General features: G+C 40.5%; 4 protein-coding genes and 1 long non-coding RNA gene across 8 annotated transcripts; 3 read left to right on the forward strand and 2 right to left on the reverse strand.

Moving 5' to 3' along the window:
- The first annotated feature begins 384 nt into the window (after positions 1-384).
- On the forward strand, positions 385-633 carry LOC147643984 (uncharacterized). The gene is made up of 2 exons (XR_015271174.1): positions 385-500; positions 558-633. It is a non-coding gene; the product is annotated as an uncharacterized LOC147643984 (long non-coding RNA).
- Positions 634-928: 295 nt separating this feature from the next.
- LOC110177051 (transmembrane inner ear expressed protein) lies at positions 929-3,682 on the forward strand. 3 transcript variants are annotated; one of them, XR_015271175.1, is made up of 4 exons: positions 929-2,443; positions 2,504-2,656; positions 3,238-3,337; positions 3,426-3,682. XR_015271175.1 is itself a non-coding variant. In XM_020943567.2 (3 exons), exons 1-3 carry the CDS (start codon positions 2,320-2,322, stop codon positions 3,512-3,514), a joined length of 366 nt encoding a protein of 121 aa, XP_020799226.1. In that variant the 5' UTR covers positions 929-2,319; the 3' UTR covers positions 3,515-3,682. The 3 variants fall into 3 exon arrangements, 1 of the variants encoding a protein (XP_020799226.1); XR_015271176.1 differs by having other exon boundaries at positions 3,399-3,438; XM_020943567.2 differs by lacking the exon at positions 3,238-3,337.
- Positions 3,683-3,795: 113 nt separating this feature from the next.
- On the reverse strand, positions 3,796-9,473 carry Arpc2 (Actin-related protein 2/3 complex, subunit 2). The gene is made up of 8 exons (XM_020943296.2): positions 8,781-9,473; positions 5,499-5,592; positions 5,332-5,431; positions 5,072-5,258; positions 4,791-5,011; positions 4,632-4,723; positions 4,458-4,567; positions 3,796-4,399 (listed from the first exon to the last, which is right to left on the reverse strand). Exons 1-8 carry the CDS (start codon positions 8,852-8,854, stop codon positions 4,372-4,374), a joined length of 906 nt encoding a protein of 301 aa, XP_020798955.1. The 5' UTR covers positions 8,855-9,473; the 3' UTR covers positions 3,796-4,371.
- A 361-nt stretch (positions 9,474-9,834) lies between these two features.
- Positions 9,835-10,820, reverse strand: LOC110177052 (uncharacterized). Of its 2 annotated transcripts, XM_020943569.2 has the most exons (4): positions 10,671-10,820; positions 10,537-10,608; positions 10,202-10,469; positions 9,835-9,964 (listed from the first exon to the last, which is right to left on the reverse strand). In XM_020943569.2, the coding sequence occupies exons 1-4, from the start codon at positions 10,729-10,731 to the stop codon at positions 9,961-9,963; spliced, it is 405 nt and encodes a 134-aa protein (XP_020799228.1). In that variant the 5' UTR covers positions 10,732-10,820; the 3' UTR covers positions 9,835-9,960. The 2 variants fall into 2 exon arrangements, with proteins under 2 accessions (XP_020799228.1, XP_020799229.1); XM_020943570.2 differs by lacking the exon at positions 10,537-10,608 and having other exon boundaries at positions 10,671-10,806.
- A 485-nt stretch (positions 10,821-11,305) lies between these two features.
- Positions 11,306-21,318, forward strand: Tep3 (Thioester-containing protein 3). Its single transcript, XM_020943489.2, has 15 exons — positions 11,306-11,776; positions 15,947-16,124; positions 16,192-16,670; positions 16,729-17,059; positions 17,126-17,409; positions 17,470-17,581; positions 17,645-17,791; positions 17,903-18,578; positions 18,637-18,768; positions 18,821-19,239; positions 19,300-19,647; positions 19,712-19,889; positions 19,950-20,305; positions 20,369-20,825; positions 20,893-21,318. The coding sequence occupies exons 1-15, from the start codon at positions 11,709-11,711 to the stop codon at positions 21,111-21,113; spliced, it is 4,386 nt and encodes a 1,461-aa protein (XP_020799148.2). The 5' UTR covers positions 11,306-11,708; the 3' UTR covers positions 21,114-21,318.
- The last annotated feature ends 62 nt before the right edge of the window (positions 21,319-21,380 follow it).

Raw genomic sequence — 21,380 nt, forward strand, 5'->3', positions numbered from 1 at the left:
TTCGAGCAGCTGCTCCCCCTTTTTGGTTTTTCGCTCAACAGGATTCACAAGCGACTTGGGGGTTTTTCATCTGCCTGCTTTTTTCAGCTGCACGTTACCAAATGGGTGACTCCCATTTGGAGCCACATGGGCAAGGATTTTGCATGGAGCATTCTTTGCGAAGGTCCTCCTCGCGGGCGGGGGGATGAGGAGGTTACTCCTGGTCTTATGTCGCCTGGTGTGTGTCGTCTCTGCCTTGATTTTCTCGCTTATATATTTTTTTTTCTCAATAAAACTTCATGGCCCTATTACATATGTACTCCGCACACACACACACTCTCGCCTTCGCACACTCGCGCGCACACACACCCCGAGCACACCGATTGCGATTGCGATTCGATCCGAGGATAATACTATATAGCGCCACGATTCCTGCTGCTGCTGGGTGTGCGTGTGCCTGCTCCGTTTCAATATATAGCTATTCCTTTTCCGAATTTGTTCCCCAGTTTTCGCTTAGCCTGGTTGGTGGCTTCTGCCTCTGCTCTCTAACTTTTTTTCAGCAACTTTCTACTTTCTAGATATTTTCTCTGCATGCCTTCTCTCTGCGACGAGCGCCCAGCGATGTGCCACCGAACGAGAGCCTGAACTGAAACTGATTCGGGGATAGCACATATTTTGTTGAATGAGTAGGTGAATGAGTGCTGCTGCCCCACTCGCTGATGCTCCAAGACGGACCTTGTTTCCGGCGCCTGCGCCTGGATCCGGCGAGTAACTTCCTTCAGGAGGGGGTCGCTCGACAATTGTGAATGCTCCTTTTTGGGGCTGCCATCTCCGATTACATGCAGCCAGGTGGCGTCTTTGTTCGATATCGATTGTAACGGTTTTCTTTTTTTTTTATTTAAATTATATTATAATTGAAATAGAGAAATAAAAATTCAACCAATCTACTTTAGAGGTTTTTAATGCATTAAAAAATTGTTAACTTGCATTGCACGGGCACTTATCTATTTTAAAATTAAAAGAAACGAATGAATATAAATATATAATATAAATTATACATTTATATAAAGTTCTTATCTGTTTTAAAATTTTATTAACCCACAAAATGTAAAAATTCGTATGTCTTAGATATCTTGAAAAAATATAAAATTCACAGCTTTCTTCAACATTTTTTAAAAGCCATATGAAAAGCTCTATTTTAAAAATAAAATGTACATAATCTGTGTAGGATTAAATTGAAAAATACCCTCCCACTCTTCTCTTGGCACACTCGAATAATTGCAATCCCACAATTCTCATCGCCAACCCCTAAATGTCACAGTCATTAGGCCACCTTCTGGACGCCTCCGGAATCCCGCCCAGACTTTTGCAGTTTACCATCTCGTCGTCGACCCGATAGTGAGAATGTAAGTAAGCAAACCAATTGGGTGTGACCAGCAGGTGGCCCATGGCTCGTCCAACTAACTAACTAACTAACTAACCATATGCATGTTGTCTTTCGTTGGGGGAGGCCAAAAGGTCTGTCCCTCCTTGAATTCCTCCACCCACAATACTCCAGCTAGGGTATGCAAAGCGAGTGGGGCTTTTTATCCTGAGGCACGCGGCACAAGCCGCCGCACCCAGTTTCTTGGATTCGAGTTGAGTTTGTTGTCATTTTCACATTCATATCCACAATGGACGAAGGGACTGTCCAGGGACGGATTTGGAAGGAATTAACATTAATCGAAATATTAAAAAAAAAATAAGTAAAGATATATAGATATTATAATATATAGGAGCTTGAATTAATATAATCTGCCCTTAAAATATTATAACACAATAACTACATATATGCATCTCATGTTGAGAATCGGAACTTGGTAGCTCTATAAAAACTTTTACTGAAATGTACAATATTTTCGGTATGAAATTTATACTTTGCTCGCAATATACATTCATAGTTAATTTCTGAATCTCAAAAGTAATATACATATATATAAATAAATTAGGTTCATTCCCTTTTTAAATAAAATCCCCCACTGTTGCTACTAAAATATCTATCATTACATTTTCGCGTTCCAGCTTTCATTTGTTCGGGGCAAAGGGCGAGGGCTTCTTTGTTTGTTATTTTACAAGTTTGCCATTTGGAACGCCACATGGCTGGGCTACACCCCATATATCCAGGGAGTGTGTGGGGCCACGCCTCCGCCGCCTCTCCTACCAACATATTTGGTGAGCCAGGACAGTGCCTAGGCGCTCCTGACCCACAGTCAGGCAGGCAGGACAGCAGTTGTAACTGGATTGGCAAGGCAGCCGGACGTGTGACTCGGGAGCTAACTCCACCATAAATCAGGCGGAACCATGGATGACGATACGGATATCTTTGACATTGACCCGCGTGAAGTGTGGCTGGAAAAGGATGCCATTGGGGGATTCCGAGTGTGGCACATCATAGCCGCTGTTATCGGCATTCTCATGCTAATAAGTGGGTAGAAAATGTGGCATTAATAGATATCAATCATTAATGTATAATACTTACACCTAGTGATAATGGTGTGCTGCTGCATACGCTTCCGTATACCGCGAACCAAGCAGGAAATCGAGGCGGACTACCAGCGCAAACAGATAACCAAAAAGTTTCGCGAGAAGCTGCAACAGATCAAGAACTCGGAAATGGATGATATGGATCTGCAGAAGGGTAAGACAGAGAAGTTGCTCACATCCTAGACCATTGAACATATCCACGCATACACACCGCCTGGAAGTTTCTTGTGTACCGACACTGTCCCAGTTTTCGTTGTCACCCTAATGCGAGCCAAGCCCTTTTCCTGTCTGGTGCTCCTCCTTTGCTCCTGTCCCTCCCACACGCATTTGTATATACAAGAAAAAAAAATGATAAACGACTCCTCCAGCTGGCTCCTCTTGTTGCACGCTAGTTAATGCCACACTGAGCAAAAACAAATGATTATTAAATTCTATATATAAGATCTACATTTTCAAAAGAAATAATATAAATAAAAAAATAATGATAAGGCTTCAGTTCGTTACCGGTCATATTATGTCTTAAAACATTAATTCTTTTCTGTTGAAGAAAACATGTGAAAAATTCTAAAAATTACTTAAGTAGATGCGACATTTCAGGAATTATTTAAACTAGATGACTTTATATTTGATTTAAAATTAATGAGACACACCCCAAGACATTCTTAGCTTAGTTAAAAAAGGAGTTTTTCTCAGTGCTTAGAGTATTACTCACTCTCTATCTCTATCCTATCACAGCACTTGCTTATATCAAACTGGAACAGTACGATGATCCCTAAGGGCTTTGTAAATTCACCACGCACCCTGTACAAACTATTGGAAAGAACACTGCCCATAAGTAAGTAGCACAAAATTCACATATATCCCAGCTCATTATTTCTTAAGTCATTATTAAGTAGTCATATTATCATATCTTCCACTTTCAGTTTGTTCCCGCATTCAGAACGATTATCTGAACTTACAGGCCAGCATGGAGAGCATGAATGAGAAGCAGAATGTTAAGTTTAAGATCTAAAAGTGCCTCCCACTCCTTGGGGAAGCAGTGTGTGTGTTATACGTAACTGTTATAGTATTGTGCATCCGGCGGAGATAGTAGTCTTAAGAAAATGTTAGTAACCTAAGATTGCGGCAAATGCGTTTAAATATGCCACACAGAAAGTTAATAAATTTAGACAGGCTAAAATTGTTTGGCTTTCAACCATTTCTATCGACTCGCACATTAAGAGGGAATACTAGAAGATCAAACTTGGAATCTAAAAGACCCATAAGAGTAACTCATTAAAAAATCGATTATTGTTTATATTTTATATTGCAATTTGATTTTCTCGTTTTTATTGAATTCCGCGCTTGATCAAAGGTATCAAAGGTTTTGTTAATATGGTTTGCAGTACGTTTTTTAAATGCGTTTCATCTCTCTACACATATATAGGCTAATTGTTTGTGGGGATTGAATTCTCCAGATTGCAACTATATAACAAGTTGGTAGCAGCCCATTTAGTCGATTTATTAGTTTTAATTCTCATGTTGCACTTAAGTTTAGGGTTTCATTTTATCGATTAAAAAATAATATTGTTCTGCTGTGACGCTAATGACTCTGGCTAGTGACTGTAACAAAACATGCACACAATTCAATTACTAAACGCATAACTATTAATTCTTTGTTCATTTTATGTTGCTGCTGAGCTTACATTTTTAGCCTTAAACGTTCGGTTGTTTTGGAATACTTTCTTTCACTTGTTATCTGATTTAGTTTTAGTTTAGTTCTAGTTGGTTTGCCAAACTTTACGTTTCGGTTTACACGCATTTTAATACACAATTTTTATTTCTTTTTTTATATTTTATATATAAAAACAACTAAATATACTGCACGCATCATTCGATGCGCTTGAATGTTCTCCCCCTGCAAAGGATAACGGAATTAGCTATGCAGGTAAGTATTGCAAATAGAATTCACTCACGTTATAGTTTTCTTTTCCGTGTTTTTAGGCTCGGGCCTGGCACGGTTTAGCACCTTGAGGAAATCCGAGGTTTTTGCACGCATCCGAGAATGAATGTAAGCCTTTGAACACTGTTAAATACAAAGGGTTTTAATTTAGAAGATTAGTTTATATAGGTATTAAAAGAAAACCCACCTTAATGTGGTAGTGCAAATAATCTCGAAACATGTGTATTAGGTTGATGGTATTGTCCCTTGTTTCTTTGTTGGTGTGACGAGGAAAAAGCACTGCGTACGATATAAAAATTATAATATTACTCCGACTAAAAATCAATTCTGAAAAAAATAAACTCACCAAATGTAACATAGCCAATATTGTCACCAACTCTGGCATCCGAATTGGCCAATTCCAGCGGCGGTTCGCGGTGCGAGAAGAGCACTTGTGGCGCTGTGTGAGAGGCACGTCGCCCTTCCCTCAATTCCTGCATGAATACTTTGCCGATAATCACATCGTCCTCATCGCGGAAAATGGTGCTAAACACAACGGTGACACGATCGGGCTTGGACTCCACATATCTTTGAAATACATGCATTTTTTTAGAGTTTCTTTTCGTCTCTTAATGACTCTCAACTTACAAAGTCTCATCGTTGCGATAGTTAATTACGGCCCGCTTCTGGCCCTCCTCACCCTGCTCCTGAAAGTCGAAATACTTCTCAAAAACCGAGGCAAAGCAGTTGCGCTTCAGCAGGCCAATCCTCTTGGCGATTTGCTCCCAGTCCTCTGGAATCTCCTCCAGGTTGATAAGTACAGAAACATTGTAGCCTGCACAGAAGAGTAATTAAGAGTAATTAACTTTTTGTTCAAAAGCTAAAACCTGAGCTGTGTGCAGACGCACCTTCTTCCGTGTCTGTGAGTAGACTGCCATATTCACGCTTCAGCAACTCGTCGGCTCCATGCTCTTGCAATTGCTTATAGAACTTAAGCGATATGCTGATCTAAAAATTGTATTTTTATGGTATTATTAATAATGCTTAAACGGTTTCTTGGAGGATTCTTACTTACCCGCACTTTTGTCTTATCGCCATTCACATTGGAAAGGTGATAGAGCACACCATCAAAGTCTGCTATTCGTATGTCAATCGACTCTGGCTTCAGTCTGTAAAGGAAAAGAGAGTTCCACAAATTAAACGGATGAGTTCGATTGCTTATTAGTCATTTGCCCACACCCAACACGTATACAACATTATATCTTATCGTCACAACTCGTTTATAAATGATTATCTTTACCAGAAAAAGCAACAAAGGTTCTGTCTTTTAATAACTGGGGCGTTTGTAAGCACCTTCGAGTTTAAACTGTTTTATTTGATTTATTCAAACAGGGCATTCGATGCGTTTTAAAAAAAGTAAAATATTTTCGGGAGAAACTCACACACAATTTAGGGAATTGCATTCTAAAATATGCCATAAAATAGCTCCCAAAGTAAAAAAACAATTATATTGTACACAAACACAAGTCATCTGTTATAATATAATTAATTATTCAGGATGCCGTTCGTATTTCTGGTTTATATAGGAGAATTTGAGACACAAATTGAAGAAATATTCAAAAGTGTGCCACTTTTTCTCCTTTTCCGACTATTATTTCGAAGAGGATTCTAACTAGATAAGTTTTGTAGTCGAACACAAGTCATCTGCTATAACATGAAGATTATTCAGGATGCCGTTCGCCTATAAGTTTTTTTAGGAGTAATTGAGACACAAGTTCGAGGAATAAAAAAAAATATGCCACTTTGACTCCATTCAACCAATTTCGAATATAGTTTCTTAAGAAAATGTACACAAACACAAGCCATCTGTGACAATATAATTAATTGTACAGGATGCCGTTTGGATCTCGGGGTTAATCTGGGAGCATTGTAGACACAGAAAAGACTGACTTTAACATGTAAACTTTGTCTCCGGAGAAGAATATTAGGAAGTCTTTAAAAACGTTTGTACACGAACACAAGTCATCTGATACAATATGATTGATTATTCAGGATGCCGTTCGTCTGAAAGGTACTTGTTTTAGGAGGATTTGAGACACAGTTTGGGGATCGTATCCCAAGAGTGCCACTTTGACTCCCAAGAAAGGGTCTAGTTTTCAGGTTTTGTGCACGGTAACAAATCATCTTGGTCAAATAAGATCGATAAAGGTGATCCATTCTGTACTATTAGTCTTGGAGCGTTGTAGACACGGGAAAGAGAGATGACTTTAGCATGTAAACTTTGTCTCCGGAACATAGTTTAAAGGTATTTAGGTCATTGTACACGAACACAAGTCATCTGATATGATATGATTGATCATTCAGGATGCCGTTCGTCTGGAAGGTACTTATTTTAGGAGCATTTGAGACACAGTTTGGGGATCGTATCCCAAGAGTGCCACTTTGACTCCCAAGAAAGGGTCTAGTTTTCAGGTTTTGTGCACGGTAACAAATCATCTTGGTCAAATAAGATCGATAAAGGTGATCCATTCTGTACTATTAGTCTTGGAGCGTTGTAGACACGGGAAAGAGAGATGACTTTAGCATGTAAACTTTGTCTCCGGAACATAGTTTAAAGGTATTTAGGTCATTGTACACGAACACAAGTCATCTGATATGATATGATTGATCATTCAGGATGCCGTTCGTCTGGAAGGTACTTATTTTAGGAGCATTTGAGACACAGTTTGGGGATCGTATCCCAAGAGTGCCACTTTGACTCCCAAGAAAGGGTCTAGTTTTCAGGTTTTGTGCACGGTAACAAATCATCTTGGTCAAATAAGATCAATAAAGGTGATCCATTCTGTACTATTAGTCTTGGAGCGTTGTAGACACGGGAAAGAGAGATGACTTTAGCATGTAAACTTTGTCTCCGGAACATAGTTTAAAGGTATTTAGGTCATTGTACACGAACACAAGTCATCTGATATGATATGATTGATCATTCAGGATGCCGTTCGTCTAGAAGGTACTTATTTTAGGAGCATTTGAGACACAGTTTGGGGATCGTATCCCAAGAGTGCCACTTTGACTCCCAAGAAAGGGTCTAGTTTTCAGGTTTTGTGCACGGTAACAAATCATCTTGGTCAAATAAGATCGATAAAGGTGATCCATTCTGTACTATTAGTCTTGGAGCGTTGTAGACACGGGAAAGAGAGATGACTTTAGCATGTAAACTTTGTCTCCGGAACATAGTTTAAAGGTATTTAGGTCATTGTACACGAACACAAGTCATCTGATATAATATGATTGATTATTCAGGATGCCGTTCGTCTGGATGGTACTTGTTTTAGGAGCATTTGAGACACAGTTTGGGATCGTGTCCAAAGAGTGCCACTTTGACTCCCAAGAAAGGGTATAGTTTTCAGGTTTTGTGCACGGTAACAAATCATCTTGGTCAAATAACATGGTTTAAAAGTATTTAGGTCATTGTACACGAACACAAGTCATCTGATATAATATGATTGATTATTCAGGATGCCGTTCGTCTGGATGGAACTTGTTTTAGGAGGATTTGAGACACAGTTTGGGGATCGTATCCCAAGAGTGCCACTTTGACTCCCAAGAAAGGGTATAGTTTTCAGGTTTTGTGCACGGTAACAAATCATCTTGGTCAAATAAGATCGATTAAGGTGATCCATTCTGTACTATTACTCTAGGAGCGTTGTAGACACGGGAAAGAGAGATTACTTTAGCATGTAAACTTTGTCTCCGGAACCTTGTATTAAAATATTTAGGTCATTGTACACGAACACAAGTCATCTGATATAATATGAGTGATCATTCAGGATGCTGTTCGTCTGATTTGTTATAGGAGCCTTTGAGACACAAGTGGAATCATTCCAAAGTATGCCACTTTTGCTCCCCCTAGGAGATTTCACGTAAAAATAAATAATTTTCGTGGTCATAATCCTTATTTCCTAGACCTATTTTACGGCTAAATCCCCTGGAGCTCAGGGGCAGTCTATGATTTACTTGACTTTCGCTCTCAAGGCGGGGTGAGTCAGTTGCATATGATGCACAAAAGATGTAATAAACAAGCTGCAATGAATTAACCTTATATGGTCCGTGAGTGGGAGGGAGAGGGAGCGCTAAATGATTGGATGAGTGTCCCAAGCTTCGAACAACACCCGAAATATCCCCAAGAGAGTGAGCGAGATGGAGCGATCCCGAAGCTGATAACGGAATCGAAACTGGTGATAACGGACGGGAATGCAGACGGGAAAGTAGATAAGGCAAAATGGTGGAGCGGCAATAGGGTCACATATTACGGCACTGCGAAAGTGGTGGCAATGGGGGAATTAACAGTAAAACTTACCCGGCCTGGGCATTGCGGTATTTGACCAGGAGCGTCTCCTCGATAATCCGATTATTGATTTCCAGCAGGATCATAATTGTTGTTTGACTTTATTTTCGCCAAAAGCGATGACAAATTTTTATGACGTTGGCGCTGCTTCTTCTGCCGCCGCTCCCTGAGCTCTTTCTGCGCCAACTGTTTCTTCTGCTGCTGCTGCCGCCGCTGGAACTGGCGGAGTGTGTAGGAGCGAGACGGGGCGCTGCTCCAACTCACCAACACTGGCGCATCACGCCCGTGTTTACGTGTGTGTGTGCAAGAGTGTGTGCGTCGTATTAATGAATCAACAACAAAAAATGGGCGCTGATGTCGGCTTTTTTGGTCCGTCTCACACACTCGCACTCACACTGGCGAATTCCAATGCTCACCCACACACACACGTCCGCAAACTCGCAGCACTGTGACAGTTTTGCAGAGAAACGGTTATTAGCCTGCTCCCTTGGTTAAAATTAGGTTTCGGGGTCCTGCTTTTGCTGGGCGCGCCGTAAAAAATAGGTCTCGGACCGTAATACTTATTAAATTATAACAAAACGTGGGTGAAAACGAAGCACGCTAGAGGTGGAAGTCGATACGCTATCGATGGCGACGTGAATAATTTTCGGATATCGATACTATGCGCGTATCGATATGTTGCAGTCGATACTATTATGTGGTCATATGGTATTGTCGATAACATTTGTAGTCTTGAATACCATCTCTAGACCGTTACTTTTTTAATCGTTTCACGGGTCTGAAATGTTAATGTTCAGTGCGCCATATTTTTCTAACATCTTACAACACTATTTAATATTTAAAGCTAGTTTTAAAAGATTTTGCCAAGAAAATATGGAAAATATGGGCGAGAAAACTTCCCACACAACATAATCGCATAAGATCTCAGCTCAAATTGATCTATATAAATACAATTTGTGTAATAGCATTGGATGTACTTTGTTCGATCTTTATATTTGAGAGTCTTCCAAGTTATGTATTTCCAGCTATAAATTGATTGTATATAGCAATTGACACAGGCAGCATCTGAGGCTAGTGGCATGAATAATTTTATTAGCACAACAAAAATAACATCTTGTAAATATTTATTTCAAGCTGCATATTTAAAGTTGAAAGACGCCAATCCATTGATGCTAGCCAGTAAGGTTTTAATTTAGCTGCAATTGAAAACACAAAACAAACAAATATTGAGAGAAAGCTTTTGTACCTTTGAAAATTACAAATTTTTTTAAGGTTTCCTATCAACTGAACTTAGTTCAGATTAACTTTACTTCTTTTTCCTGAACTTTTTCTTGTTTTGTTAATGTTGATTATCATTTAGTTATATTGCTGGGTAAGAAGTAAGTCGAGGTGAAGTGTATATAAAATTGTATGAATACATCAACTGTACATACCAAGGTTCTTCCCAATGCTTCTTGGCAGCAGTGTCGATAGGCCGCATATTCTCTTTTTCCCCAGTCTTGCCCATTACGCGCTTTCGCCAGTTAAGAATGGAAGCCCTCCATTGCGAGGGCTCGCGATTAACCTTCCCCAACTCGATGGCGTTCAGTTTTCCAGACACTTCCTGCCACAACGTGTGCGAGGCCTTGAGGTTCATCAAAAGCACGCGGAATTCCTTCTCGAAATCTATAATTGTTTTCTTATGCTCTTCTGTAAGAGAAGCTAATATGATATAATACATATTAGTATTTAAAAGGTCATTTTGTTAAGTATGTTATGGAATTATTACATCGACGAGATGACTTTTTTGACGACGTCGACGTCCTCGCCTCTTCCACATTGAAGTCACGAGCTGGTCCATCTTTCCATGAAAATAAATATGGATATGCATGGACAGGTCAGTTTATAGAAAGGAATAATTACCATGCGGCTTAATGTTCATTCTTTTCACCATGATTCTAAATTTTTTAGTAGAATTTTCCATATTTTTTGCAAAACTTCAACTTGTTTTCAGGAAAAAAAAAATGTTATTGCCGGCGACGCGTTGTTTCGAATTGGTTATTGGATTGGAACAAGGAAAGTGAAACAAAAAATAAAATACAAAATACAAAATAATAAAATACTATAATTAGCATTTTAAGATATAAACCATTTACGTAATTGTATAAATCACAGAAAAGAAAAGGAAAGTGTTTTGCAAAAAGAATTTGTGAATAAAGACATTCTTTTTAGCTGGAAGCATTAAACACAGCTGTCCAGGAATTTTAAACTGGGATATAATATGGCGTCTTGGCTTAGCAGGGAAACAAACCTTAGCAATGGGCAGAGCTTTAACATGTTTCTCGCCAAAATTAAAATAATGTTAATTAATATAAACAAATCGAAAAGTTAAATAAAATTGTTGGCTCAACAGGTACAACATTAGTTTGTTTTTCACTTGAAGTTTGTTTATTTAATCGTTTCACGGGTCTGAAATGTTAATGTTCAGTGCGCCATATTTTTCTAACATCTTACAACACTATTTAATATTTAAATATTTTTGGCGATCTTCACAATTTGTTGTTGCTTCATATAGCTTTTCTCAAAGGCCAGTTAAGCTTGTTTAAGGCCCGAAGTGTTGGCAACACTGTTGGCCACTTGAGAAATTAGTTGGCGCTGAGCTTTTGAGCGGACAACAGGTGGTCCCAGGTGATCGCGCTCCGCAACGAAAGTGATAAATTCCGAAATAAAAACAAAACCCAGAAACGCGCGCGGCTTGTTTGGTTTTTGTTGTTTTTGTTTGTTGCTTTTCTTGAGCAATTTGCGGTGCTTTTCGGTGCTGCTGCAACCGCGAGTGTGAGAGAGACGAAGCAAAGTTCGAGTTGCGTTTTTGGTTTTTAATATGTGATGTTAATACACAAAATCGAGACAATTGAGAAAACGTGTTTACACTTCTAATTCGCTCAAAGAAATTCAAAGGAAATGGAAGCTGTCACCCGAGTGCTGATCTTAGTCACCGCCTGCTGGCTGGCCCCAGCCTCTGCTCAGGGGTTAGTATATCACACACACACACGCACACACCTGACACTTTTGCCAGGTACTCCCACAGGTGACAGACATGGACATGACATCACTACCACTTTACCGTTCCACTTGAAAATTAAGAAAAACAAATGACTTGGACAACGAACTTCGGGACAGATCAGTCTTGGGATAGGAGAAGAACTCTGAGAAGAGATAATGCCGCCGATCTGTAATTAACAACGTGTAATCAAGAAATTAGCCCTGGGCTTTATTACTGTCATAATAAGCTGACAACACAAGAGCGAAGCGAAAAATAAAACAAGCTAAGAGTTGAGATGAGCTCGAAGCCAACGCGATTTTTGTTTTATTTTTCGGAGGCGCCTACGCATATACTCAGGCTTATTAGGGTGATGCAAGGTGCTGCCGGCAGAGCCAGAGGTTCCAAAAAGGAGATGCAAGCCATTGAAAAAAACAGAAACAAGATTATATAATGATTATTGGATACCAGATATTTATAGTTGCAAAAATACAGTGCTTTATTTCGATTGAAATACATTTTTAAGAACTTTATAACGTTATTATTTATAAGGAAAAGTTTATGAAGGCTTACTTACATTTTTATTTATTTTGTTTATACTTTTTTTTACTACGAACAATGAGTTTAAAAAAACATTTATTTAAACACAGTTTATTGGCTGTAGAGTTCGTGACATTTCTGTAAAAGAATATATGAATATATATTCACAAATTTTATTATATATATATATTTGTATACACATAAAAAATATTATAATTTCAGTGAGAAGCATCAAACGCAGGGAAGTAGTCGCTTTCGACCATATAAATCATATATATTATTGATCAGCATCAAAAATTCAATCGATCTAGCTATGTCCGTCAAGAATTTAATTTTTTTTAATTTTGAAAAGTTTTTACATCGTTAAAATTGTTAAAAATTTACAAAAAAATTGAATTTTTTATATTTTTAAATTAAGCATGCAGATTTATTAACCTGCTAAAAATTAACATACGAACGCTTACCGAATTGATATGAATGCATTTTTGGCTTAGTTATGAGTTTTTTACTTTATGATTTGTCTTAAAATTTGCAAATAAAAATATAGCTAAAATCTATAAAAAAATGGTAATTTAATTTTATATTGAGTCTGCAGAATTATTAATCTAATAAAAACTAACATAGGAAAGCTTTCCAAATGAAAATTGATCTACTTTTGGCTAAGTTGTAATGGATTTTCTCTGCGGGGGTATACAAATTTCGGTTTCATGAAATTAGATTACTTTCTTGTTTTAATAATAAATTGCTTTAAGTTATGCCTTATATCTATACTTACTAAAATTGATTTAATTGTTTTTCTTTTAATTAGTTAAAGAAAAAGTAAACCCAAGCTAACGTTTCTTAGGTTTCTTAGTATTTTAGGAAGCTTCACAAAATTGTAGAATTATCTAAAAATGAGTTATAAAATAAAATAAATAATTATTTACCTTACCATATTCCTCCCAAGAGTTTATTAAAAACAATATAAAATAATATAATCAAAAGTCCAGAAAAGCAAAAGTTATATAGGTTCTCATGCTGAATGCTGAATCTTCGCCCTCATTCCCAACAAAATCGCTTCAAAGAAATGTAAATATTTCGTTGACTTTCAACATTCTTTTTCTACAAAAGAAGATTTAGACTTTGCAGAAGAATTGCTACAAAATAAACAATTGTCTCGCTCGAATCACCCTGATGCTGCTGGAGCGGAGGTGACACATAAACACGGATTGCCACTTGTGTACTCATTTCCGATGGCTCACGCTCACCTTGGGAGGCTGCTGACCGGTCGAAGTGATTACTTTGCGAGTTTATACTCTAAGCCAAGAACCCTGATTGATTGACTCTGACACCTTCTGGGGCTTTCTTTCCTGCCTCCATCTGGTGCCCAGATCCAAGTGATCGTTGAGTGCGAGCTGCCATATATGGGGCAGTCATTCAAGGCTGGATTTTGCCAGCTCATGTAGGTGAATTCCGAGCATTGGGAAGTCGGATAGGAACGTCGATCAGCTATGACATCCACCTGGTTGCATTCGTTTAGCAAAAGGCAATCAGGTGAAACATCTCCGCAGCAAGTGGAAACTCGAAGCCGCAGACAATTCAAGCAAAAAAGCGAAATTGTTTAAACAGATTTTGCGAGGAAAACCTGTTTACATTTTTTGGGCTAACAAACGTGACATAAACACAAAAGAAAAAGAAAATCGTTGTTGTTTAGTTGTCGGTGGGAACAGGTTAGGCTGCCAAAAGGCTAAAAACCGATCGGAATTAGAACAGGCCGGGCACAAACTGTGAGTTACGCTGAAAGCTGGCACAGTTGGGAGACAGTCCATTAATTTTTCGCAATCATTGCTTTCCAAACTAAATTAAATTAAAAGACAGACAAAAAAAATCGTAATCCCAAAAACGTGAGCTAAGTGAGTGGAAAAGCCAAATAAAACTTGATTTGGGGAACTGGGACTTTTTAGGCAGGCTCTATAAAATATGTTTTTTGTTCGAAGGTTTTTAAGTATTTGGAAATCAAGGAATTTTGTTGCCTTTTTATACCTTTTTGGCAAAAATGTATTATTTTTTCTAAATACCTAGATAGATTCGCCTGTTGATGCTGATCAAGAATATATATGGTATATAGGGTCAGAAATGACTCTTTCACTGTTTATGAGGCTTCTGATTTAAATTATAATACCCTGTAAGATAATAATAATCTATCAGAAGTTGAATAATCGTTAATAATTTATTATTAAGTTAGGCTGTTAACTTTGAGTTTTAAATATCCTTAATACGAATTGCTGAATCACTTTAAATTAAAATTAAGTTATGGGGTACATGGCGAAAGGGAATTAATTGGGAAATAAATGCATAGATATCACAGCTGATCATAAATCTAGGCCTGATGCCTCCTACAGCATCTATTTACATAATATAATTGTCATAGTTAAGACTTACCGCAGTAAAGGATACACGTCATCATTGCTTCCAGCGTAAAGCTATATTTTTGTATACTTAAATTACGCTTCTTCCTGGTTATCCAAATATATTACATTGATCAGGTAATATATTTGGGGTGGAAGGGTAATCGCTATCACTATCACTATCGATGTACACAGAGCGGAGGCCGCGGACAGAATGAGGTCAGCGCAAAGGGAAGTGGTCGTATTTATACTCTCCGAGTGAAGAGAAGAGCAGAGATAGTGAGAGAGAGAGAGCGCGCAAGAGAAAGAGGCGGGCTGAGAGTGGTAGGGAGAAATAGGTATCTCTAGAGATGGGCAGAGAGGGACAGATAGAAAGAAACCTCAGAGATACACAGAGAGAGACTTAACGATCGGTTTTATTATATCTTTATGATATAGTCGTCCGATTTTAAAACTTAAACCGAAATTATAAAACAATACAAATTGCCCTTAGCTCAAATTAGGTGACAAAATGTTGAAAACTAAAAAAGTTATAATTTCTTTTCCTACAAATTTTCAAATTGTTCCCATGGCAGCTATATGATATAGTCGTTCGATCCAAAGCCTCCTTGGAAACATCTGATTAAAATATTAAACCTTTGGATGATTATAAAAATATAATCATATTCAAATGAGAAAAACGTCTTCTTTTGATTCACAGCTGCAATTGTTTGTTTGAAAAAAAAATACTGCATAAATACAGACAAAAGAAAACCACAAGAAAAACAAAAAACAATAATAGTTATAGCTCGAGCCAACTCTGGCGCAGTTCCTCTGACCCCGGAGTTCGTCTTCAAGCCACTTCCGACGGCGTTTGATGCTGACCCGCCAGAGTACATTACCCCTTTCTTTTCGGGTCGTCGTGGGGCATTGTCTTCCGTTTTGGGCGCGTGAATGAATAGCAAGGGGAAGAGATCTAAGTTTCCAGATAGCATAACAGCATAGGTGTAATCCCCACTTATCTACGGGCATTAAATCTCCGACTCACTATTTGTTTTTGCCTTTTGTGGCGGCACTTTTTATGGTTAAGGTGGTGTGCGGCTTGTTGGCTTTTATAGACCCGGTTAGTTTTGTAAGAAATTAACAAAAAAAAGTGGCTTTTTGTAAAAAAATATATAGGGAAATAAATTGGAAATTTTTAAAAATATTTTAAGCTTACATTTCATAAATATTTCTTAATAAAATTATTCCAGATTGTACTCCATCATCGCCCCGAATACAGTGCGTCCCAATTCACAGTTCCATGTGGCTGTCAGCTTGCACAACGCCCCGGAATCTGCCAGATTTAAGGTTGGCATCCTGGGAAGCACCTACACGGACTTTAAAACCGTGGAGCTGAGACCATTTTCCACGCAGCTTTTGCACTTTGAGGTGGGTTTTGGGATATAGCAATCTGATTCTTAAAATGTTTCTAGCTTACCGTTCGATTTCCGTTTAGATTCCTGCCCTGAAACCCGATAGATATCGACTGACATCCGAGGGCGTTGGTGGCGTCCAGTTCACCAATGAAACCCAACTGCATTTCGAGGCCAAGGAGCACACGGTGCTGGTGCAGATGGACAAGAGCATCTATAAGCCTGGCGATCTGGTGCACTATCGCGTCCTCGTCCTGGATGCAAATCTGAAACCAGCTCGGGCCTATGGACGTGTCCATGTGGATATCAAGGACTCGGGTGATAATATAATCCGGAGCTACAAGGATGTTCGCCTGACGAATGCTATTTACTCAAACGAACTGCGACTCTCGGACTATCCAAGATTTGGAACTTGGTCCATAGTGGTGGAGGTGTCAGAGCAAATGCACACGCAGACTTTCGAGATCCTGGACCATATCCTGCCCAAGTTTGTGGTGGATATCGATACGCCCAGGAATGCCATTTACAAGGATGGAAAAATAGCAGCCACCGTTAGGGCACAGTGAGTGTAAATATATATTTAAAAGGTATTATTCAATTGAATATTTTCCCTCCTTTAGTTACGCTTTTGGCCAGCCAATTGTGGGTGAGGCTACTCTGTCGATTTATCCCACCTTCTTTGGCTCCCTGCAGCCCTTTGTCAATGATCTCATCACCCGCAAAGTGGTGCCCATTGATGGGAATGCCTACTTTGAGTTTGATATCGAGAATGAGTTGCACTTGAAGCAGGACTATGAGAGGCAGTATCTTCTGGATGCCTTGGTGGAGGAGAAGTCCACGGGCTCTGTGCAGAATTATTCGACAGTTTTGACCCTGCACTTGAATCACTATCGCGTGGAGACCATCAAGGTGCCCAGTTACTATATACCCGGAGTACCCTTCGAGGCCACAGTGAGTTGGACTTAAAAATTATCTTTAAATATAATTATATATTTTACAAATTCCCGATTTTTTCAGGCCCGAATAGCCCGCAATGATGGCGGTCCTCTGAGGGACTTTAATCCCCAGATCGAAGCCTATCTCACGAATGTCTATGGCAGCAGTGAGATGTACAATCGCTCGTCCTACAGCCTGGATGCCAGTGGCGAGATCAAGATGAAGTTCACAGTGCCCATTGGCGACCAGGATGAGTTCCATTCGATCATCGTGGATTACCAAGGTGTGATTAGTGAGGTGGGCAAGGTGCCCAGGAAACATCTTCACAGCAGAAACTATATCACAGCCAAGGTCTTGAATGATAAGTGAGTATATATTTTATTATTTGATTAACTGATTATTATTATTTGATTATTTATATCCAGGCCCACTGTCAATCAGGAGATCTCCGTGGTGGTGCGCACTTTTGAGCCCATTAAATACTTTATGTATCAGGTGGTGGGACGTGGAGATATAATACTCTCGCGCAGCGTGGATGTAAGTTTGGAATACACTTTAAAAATCAATTATTTCTGGAATATTTAATATATATTTCCTTAGGTAAGCGATGGCACTTTCCACACCATCAAATTCCTGGCCTCATTTGCCATGATGCCGCGTGCCAAGCTGCTTGTTTACACTGTAATAAATGGCGAGTTTGTTTACGATGAGCAAATCATACAATTGCAGGAGAACTTATTAAATGCGGTAATATTTAAATAATAATAAAAATTTACATGTACAATATAAATTTCAAAGACTTCCCTATATAGTAGATACATTTCTTCATTTAATTAAAGCCTTGGTTTTACTTCTTAGGTTCAAATTGAGGCCCCGATACGAGCCCCACCTGGCCAGGATATCGACATTGGCATCAGCAGCAAACCCTACTCCTATGTGGGTCTCATGATGGTGGATCAAAATGCGGCCTCCCTGAGAAGTGGCCACGACTTGACCCATCAACGACTCATGGATGCCCTGCGCTCCTACGAACTTAGTGATGTCAACTCGCCAGTGGGTTCACCTGGCAAGGAATCCGGTGTTATAACCATGTCCAACACGGATTACTTTGTGGAAAAGGAAGCTGAGAGTACTCCTGCCATAGGACGTGAAGCCTCCACGGGTCCTGAGGAGGACAAATTGACCACTGTGCGCAAGACGGATATTGGACCCGCCCACAAGATCGAGGTTAATACCCTGCCACCGGGCAAGGGTCGTTATGCCTTCTCCTACACGCCCAAACCCTTCTGGCACAATCCGAGGGTGCATGTGATGCGGCAACCGGCTGACACCTGGCTCTTCCTCAACATCTCGGCGAGCAGTGATGGCAGGAACTCGATTCACCGTAGGATACCCAGCGAGATGACTTCCTGGGTGGTTTCTGCCTTTGCCTTGGATCCGGTTAATGGCTTGGGACTCTCCTCGCCCATGGGAAAAATGGAGACCTACAAGGAGTTCTACATAACCACGGAGCTGCCTTACTCCATCAAAAGAGGTGGGTCTTAGGATAATATATTTCATTTTAATTTGCTTATTAAATATTCAACTTGTAGATGAACTCATTGCCATTCCTTTTGTGGTGCACAACAACCGAGAGAGTGACCTGAGTGTGGAGGTCACATTTTACAACACCGCCCAGGACTTTGACTTCCCACAGCTGGATCCCAAGGCCACCGACAAGCCAAGTAACTCAGTAACTTTATCTTAATTATTAATTCTAATTTGATTGTTTAACAGAAGTGGAGCTCACCAGCCGCCGCTCCCTTAAGGTTCCTGGCAAATCCTCCCGATCGGTGTCATTCATCGTCACGCCCAGGAGAGTGGGTGCACTGCCTGTCAGGGCCATGGCTGCCTCCTCGCAGGCCGGCGATACTGTGGAGCAAACCCTGCTGGTGGAGCATCCCGGTGCCACGGAGCGTGTGAATCGCGGTTTCCTCTTCGAGCTCAACTCGAATGCCAGGAATAGGAGGAATGTCACCATTCAAGTGCCAAGGAATGCCATACCCGAGTCCACCAGCATCGAGGTGTCGGCCGTGGGAGATCTCATTGGTGGTATTGTGGGGAATTTGAATAACCTGATCCTACTGCCCACCGGCTGCGGGGAACAAACAATGGTCAACTTTGTGCCTAATCTCATGGTGTTGCGGTACTTGGGAGTAAGTTGAAGGACCACCTAGGGAGTCCTAGATGATTTATTCAATGTGTTTTTTTTGCAGCGCCTTCGCCAACTCACCCCGGAAGTGGAACTGCAAGCCACCAACAACCTGGCTGTGGGATATCAAAGACTTCTCTATTACCGTCATGAGAATGGAGCCTTTAGTGCCTTTGGCTTGGACGCCAAAAGGAGTTCCACCTGGCTGACAGCCTACGTGGCACGATCCCTGCGTCAGGCGGCTCCTTTCACCCAAGTGGACAGCCATGTCCTGCAGACTGCTCTCGTGTATCTGGCCAGTGTGCAGTCCGGAAATGGTGGTTTCGAGGAGCATGGCGATGTCTTTGAGCGATTTGGTGATGATGGTATTAGTCTGACGGCCTTAGTTACGCTGGCACTAATGGAAAATGTGGTAAGCAGGCGAAGAAAATGGTTAAGCGAAGGTACATAGTATTGAAAACATTTCTTTTCCTAAGGATCTATATCCAGAGTATCGTAATAATATCAACAAGGCCTTGGACTTCATCACTAGGGGTCTGGATGGCTCAAGTAATCTCCATGCCATGGCCATAGGCACCTATGTCTTAACCAGAGCCAATCACAATGCCAAGGCTGCTTTCCTGCAGCGTCTGGACTCAATGGCCATCCAAGGAGGTAGGTTTTCTAGTTAAATATTTAATATTTTCATAAATAACTATACAAAACTCTTTCCAGATGGTCTTAAATGGTGGAATAAGACGGCACCGTCTGGTGAGCAGCAATCGCCTTGGTACAATGCCACCCGGAGTGTCAATGTGGAGATCTCTGCCTATGCCGCCTTGGCTCTACTCGAGAATAACCTGGTGGGCGATGCCTTGCCTGTTCTGAACTGGTTAATGGATCAAAGGAACCCCAAGGGAGGCTTTGTTGCCTCCCAGGACACGGTGGTGGGTCTGCAGGCCCTGCTCACCTTTGCCGAGCGCTTCTCCAGTCAGGGGAACAACGTCCAAGTGGGTTTTCACTACGGAGAGGGTGCAGAAACCATCATAAATGTGAATGGGGGCAATTCACTGGCCCTGCAGTCGGTCGAGGTGAGATTTTACCTTTCATTATTAAATATTAGAATCAAATAATTACTTTATATCATCCTAAAGCTACCCAACAATCTCAAGAACCTAAGTATCTCGGCCACCGGCAGGGGCATGGCCTTGGCCCAGGTTAGCTACAAATATAATACGAATGTGACCAGTGCCTGGCCTCGGTTCGTCCTCGATCCCACAGTGAATCGGAACTCTCATGCGGACTATCTCCATCTCTCGGCCTGTGCCAGCTTTGTCTCCGTTGTGGGCGAGGAGGAGCAGCGTTCCAACATGGCCGTGATGGAGGTTAATCTACCCAGTGGCTTTGTTGTGGACCGAGACACGTTGCCCACGCTGGAGTCGAGTGAGCGGATCAAGAAGGTGGAGACGCAGAATAGGAACACCAAGGTGGTGATATACTTTGATTACCTGGACAGGCGGGAGGTGTGTCCCACTCTGCATGCCTACAAGACGGTGAAGGTGACGAAGCACCGACCCGTGGCCGTGGTCATGTACGATTACTACGACAGTGGTAAGACAATACTGCTTGCATCTGTGAGATATTCTAGCATCTTAAAGATATTTCTCTCAATTACTAGCTCGTCGTGCCCGGCAGTTCTACAGGGCGCCCAAGTCCAATATCTGCGATATTTGCGAGCATGCCAATTGTGGAAATTTGTGCGAAAAGGCCGAGAAGCGGGAGTCAAAGCGTCCGGATGACTACACGGCAATAGCGGGTCACAGTTCAGGTCCAGACTGTGTGAAAGCTGTGCCTGCGATGGTGACCTTGCTCCTGGCCACGCTGCTCTGGAGGATCTAGTGCTGTTTAGACAATATTATGTATATTGTTAATGTTAATAACCAACAAGGAAATCGAAGCTTTAACACACACACAAAAAACCCACTCACATAGTCCGTAAGCTAGCCGTAATGAATGCCGTGAACTAAACCTGACCTAAACGTACATACATCAAAAATGATGCTAAAAGTGTTGCCAATAAAAGTGTTATAACATTTACTAAAAACCTTTAAAAGACTCGTTATCCGAAGTATTCGTTTAATTATATTTGAAACTGAACTCTGTCAC

This window comes from Drosophila serrata, unplaced genomic scaffold (genome assembly GCF_035046125.1).
Source record: "Drosophila serrata isolate PLE 108 unplaced genomic scaffold, ASM3504612v1 contig_240, whole genome shotgun sequence".
NCBI classification, from domain to species: Eukaryota; Metazoa; Arthropoda; class Insecta; order Diptera; family Drosophilidae; genus Drosophila; species Drosophila serrata.